General features: G+C 50.2%; 1 protein-coding gene across 2 annotated transcripts in view; it reads right to left on the bottom strand.

Annotated features, from left to right (window-relative positions):
* The window catches only part of DRD2 (dopamine receptor D2), a 22,078-nt gene extending 17,956 nt beyond the window's left edge, over positions 1–4,122 (bottom strand). For both annotated transcript variants that reach the window (XM_015421697.1, XM_015421699.1), the window contains exon 1: positions 3,850–4,122. In XM_015421697.1, the coding sequence (XP_015277183.1) occupies positions 3,850–4,122 (273 nt within the window). The remainder of the gene's footprint in view (positions 1–3,849) is intronic.
* Positions 4,123–4,959: the final 837 nt, after the last annotated feature.

Below are 4,959 nucleotides of genomic sequence, written 5' to 3'. Positions count from 1 at the left end.
GGAGGAGGAGGAGGAGGAGGAGGAGGAGGAGATTGGATTTATACCCCACCCTTCACTACCCAAAGGAGTCTCAGAGCAGCTTACAAACTCCTTTCCCTTCCCCTCCCAACAACAGACACCCTGTGAGGTAGGTGGGGCTGAGAGAACTCTGACAGAAACTGCTCTTTTTCAAGAACACCTCTGACAGAACTATGGCTTGCCCAAGGTCATCCAGCAGCTGCAAGTGGAGGAGTGGGGAATCAAACTCAGTTCTCCCAGATTAGAGTCCGTGCACTTAACCACTACACCAAACTGGCTCTCTTAAGGTGCTGCTGGACTCTTGCCCTTTTCTACTACTACGGGCAGACTAACACGACTACCCATCTTGATCTATGTAATAACTAACAGAGTTCAGGGGCCCACCGGGGCCTTGCCTGGTATGTTAGGGGGTCAATCTGCCCCTGTTAACGGCTGTTGTTTAATCTTTCTGCATATCTGTGATCTCTAAATTTTCAGACAAGGGAACAAAATGCACCAGCCCGTGATAAATCCCTTAAGATAGCATCTGCTCAGGGTAGGCAACTATGGGTATTTATCACAACAGGTATTATAGATCACTATGGATCCCTTTGCCTTCTGTAGACCTGTAGGAACAGGCAAGTGGGTTAGTAAATGAAGCGAACGTATGCAAAACTACTTCTTTTCAAGGAGAACATTGGTGTTGCCTTGACTGAACACTTCAATTGACTTAAAAAAAAAATAGCATGCACACGGCATATTCCCTTTCCTGCGCAAATCACGCCTTTGAGCAAGTCTCCAGATGTTCCTTGCTTGTAACGCAAACATCTCGATGTGTCCAGAGAGATCAGCACTGATCCCGTCAGCCGGAGAGAATTTGGAAACAGACAACCGTTGTCCTGAATCCTCATCTCGCAAGCTGTCAACAGCCTCCTCCGTGCCTGGCCCGGGCTCCTTGGAATCGGCTCCCACATCTCTCAGCATCACTGGCTTTATGGAAGAAGACGTCCGCCTTCCGAAGGGATTAGCGGGCCAACTTGCAAGGTGTTACATCTGGAATGGGTGGGAGGGGAAAGTACAAGCCGCCTCTCTCCCAGACAGCTGTGGAAAGCCGCTTGGGACCCACAGCAGAGCCCTGCTGGACCAGGCCCAGCTTCTTCGCCTCAGCAGCGCCCAGCTGGATGCCTAAGGCAAGATCACAGCCAGAAAGTGAGGACTCCCGGCTCCCTGCACGGCTTGCCCCACACCAGAGGTTTTCTGAGGTATTGTATCTCTGTACGCGGAGGTTCCAGTTAGCTGTCCTGGCTAGCAGCAGGTGATGGATTGTTCCCCTGACCCATTCATTTGTCTAATGTTCTTTTAAAAGATTTGCCCTCCTGAATCAGACGAAGGGTATGATGTAGGTATGTAGGGCTCTCTTTCAGCTATGCTCCTGCAGAGTGCAGGGGGTTGGACTAGGCGACCTGCAAGGTCCCTTCCAACTCTAACATTCTATGATTTCACCCAGTATTCTGTTTCCAACAGAGGACAGGTGGTGAGATCTCTTGAAAACAAAAGCCACAGCACTTCCCCACTGCTTGTGCCCCAGCATTTGGGGTTTGGAAGCTGGGTTACCAACTCTGGTATAGGAAATGCCCGGGGATTTGGGGGGTTGGATCCTGGGGAAGGAGGGGGTTGTGGAGGGGCAGGACCTTGGAGGGGTATAATGCCATAGACTCCACCCCCCAAGGCAGCCATTTTCTCCAGGGGAACTGATCTCTGTCACCTGGAGGTCAGTTCTCATTCTGGAAGATCTCCAGGTCCCGCCTGGAGGTTGGCACCCCTCTTTGGAAGTCTGCTTCCTCTAAATATTTGCCTTATGTGCTACTTTCCTGTGCTGGTGTTAGAAGAAGAAGAAGACGAAGAAGAAGAAGAAGAAGAGATTGGATTTATACCCCGCCCTTCACTACCCAAAGGTGTCTCAAAGCAGTTTACAAACTCCTTTCCCTTCCCCTCCCCACAACAGACACCCCGTGAGGGAGGTGGGGCTGAGAGAGCTCTTGACAGAAACTGCTCTTTTTCAAGAACAGCTCTTGTCAGAACTACAGCTTGCACAAGGTCATCCAGCCAGGTGCAAGTGGAGGAGTGGGGAATCAAACCCAGTTCTCCCAGATTACAGTCCGCGCACTTGACCACTACACCAAACTGGCTCTCAAACAAATTAGCGAAGTGAGCTTAATTGAGCTAATTTGTATGTTCTTCTTGGAAAGGGTTTAAGGCCAGAGGCAAGTCTTTTTGGAGCAGGGAAACCTGAAAGCCCAAAGAAGGATCAGGCAGGAAAGAGGTCAAGAACAGTCAAGAGCTGACAGGTGTTTCTGAACTTGGGCTGCCAAAGGTGAGTCACCTGCAATTTGTGTAACTGGAACTGCCCATTTAAATGAGGTTGCCTTTTAAACGATTCAAAATTCCCAGGGGCATCTCTTTTATGATGATGTTTCGGAACGGGAACGGACACTGCCCTTTTGGAGAGAGACATCTAGAGCTTTGTCATGAGAAACGCGTTTGAAATCCTCCCCCTTCTGCTGTTCCCGTAGGTTATTATTCCCATATGTCACACAAAATACCAACGAATTAATTACAAAAAAATTAGATACAAAAATTAATCCAGAAGGAGGCAGAACCATCAAAAGTCAATCGACACAATGAAAAGGAATTAATGCTTGACACGGATGAATCATTGCTGATTCTTAATTCGATGCTGGCGTAAATTGTTTCTTCTTCCCGTGGCACTGACAAACGGATCGTCCATTGGGAGGAGGGTTAAAGAGAGTCACACTGGAGGATCCTCCACCCACACAGCAATGGCCAGCTGCGCTCTGCAGGAGATCGGGAAGAGAGGCCTGGTGGGGCCTGGAGATCTCCCGCTTTTACCGCTGATCTCCAGACTACAGAGAGTTGGAAGGGACCTTGCAGGTCATCTAGTCCAACCCCCAGCACTCCGCAGGAGCACAGCCAAAAGAGAGCCCTACAACATACCCCAAAGATGGTCGTCCAGCCTCCGCTTGGAAACGTCCAGCGAAGGAGCCTCCACCACCTCCCGAGGCAGACTGGAAGCTTTGATGGGTAGCCTGTATGGTATTGCGCCATGCCTGAAGCCCCTCCCCTCCCCAAACCCCGCCCTCTCCAGGCTCCAGCCCCAAAAATTCCCTACCCAGGGAGAGGGGCTGTGGCTTAGTGGAAGAGCCCCTGCTCGGCATGAAGAAGGTCCCAGGTTCAATCCCCGGCATATCTGAATAAAAAGGACCGGGTAGGAGGCGATGGGAAAGACCTCTTTGCCTGAGACCCTGGAGAGCCCCTGCCACTTTGAGTAGACAGTACTGACCTGGATGGATTGATGCTCTGATTCAATACAAGGCAGCTTCATGTGTTTAATTACAGCTGGTCTCAAGAGATCAGTTCCCCTGGTTAAAATGGTGGCTGCAGAGAGAAGGCTCTCTAGCGCCATATCCCTGTTGAGCTGCCAGCCTTCCTCACACCCTGATTTCCCCAGGCTCCACCCCTGAGTCTGCAAGAATTTCCCAGCATGGAGCTGCCAACCTTGTGGTGTGCCCAGTCAGACATGGAAGTCAAATTCCTTTGCTGCTGTGCTCCTCCAGTGATGAACTTGGGCATGTGACGTGAGCGAGCTCTCTTGCCTGGCTCACCATTTCCTGGACCTAAATGGATCACAAATAAGAGAAAGAAAGAAAGAAAGAAAGAAAGAAAGAAAGAAAGAAAGAAAGAAAGAAAGAAAGAAAGAAAGAAAGAAAGAAAGAAAGGTCTTCTAGCTGGGCTGTAGGACCCTGAAGTGGACCCCTGCCAGAGTGCACGTACCTCCAGATAGACCACCCAGGGCATCACCAGCGTGGCCACCAGCAGGTCTGCAACGGCCAGGCTGACTATCAGGTAGTTGGTGGTCGTCTGGAGGGCCTTCTCCCTCGACACGGCCATGCACACCAGCACATTGCCAAAGACAATGACAAAGATGAGGAGCGTCAGGAGCATGGCATAGTAGTTGTACTGGTGGACCTTCTGCTCCAGGCCGGACTCGTTGAAGGTTCTGTTCTCATAGCCGTCGTCATAGAAGGACATATTTGGGAAATCCATGAAGAGACGTGTCCCCGTTTTCGGATCTGCCTTGTCACAAAAAGGGAAAGACAAAAAGGTAATTGGTCATTAAGTGGTAAGCGGTGGAGGGAGACGGGTAGTCCCCACATCGCAACACCAAAGGACTCAAAGAGGGTCTCTGGAGTGAAGCAGTTGAAGAGGAACGCACTTGGAAATGTGATTCTGAGAACTGGGACTTAACAGAGATTGCGAGCGGCTGTCAAATAAAGGACAGTAATGGTAATCTGTCGCCAGCCTCCAGGGGGCCTTGAGAATGACAGGAGCGCTCCATTTTTTGTAGGACCGGCAATAAGCATCAACACAACTATAAATGAAAGCTTTCCCTCCTTTTGGAAGACTTCATGCAAGTAGAAGTGGGCTTGTAATTCTGGAAACTCCCGTTGGGGCTTGACTTTTAAAATATTGATGCTAAATTGACTGGTAGTTGTTAAACTGAATGAATGAATGTTATTGCAATACTGAATGTATTGAATATATGTACCCGACAAGGATGTTATAATAGTACACAATGCACTTTATAGAATAACTAGTGAGAAGGCTCGTTGTGGAGATCAATGCAACGAGCTCTAGCTGGGCCGTGGCCTCCCCAGCCATGAGAAGAAGGGGTGGTGCCGCCCTCACCATGCGGGCCCAGCAGCGGGCAGAGAAAGGGCGTGCGGTTGCCGCCGTCAGCATCGTGGCTCCCGTGGCTGGGGTCAGGCAGGAGGAGGCAGTTGGCGCCCAATGTTCCCTCTAAGCTGTGGAGTTGTGTGAGCAAAAATTCTACTTTGTGGGCTACTGGCATTAAAGTTGTGAGCGAGTGACTTGGCTACTGCA

Source organism: Gekko japonicus, unplaced genomic scaffold (assembly GCF_001447785.1).
Source record: "Gekko japonicus isolate JY-2015 unplaced genomic scaffold, Gekko_japonicus_V1.1 scaffold2910, whole genome shotgun sequence".
Lineage (NCBI taxonomy): Eukaryota > Metazoa > Chordata > Lepidosauria > Squamata > Gekkonidae > Gekko > Gekko japonicus.
Note: the sequence above shows the minus strand (reverse complement) of the source record. Positions and strands in the feature narration are given on the sequence as shown.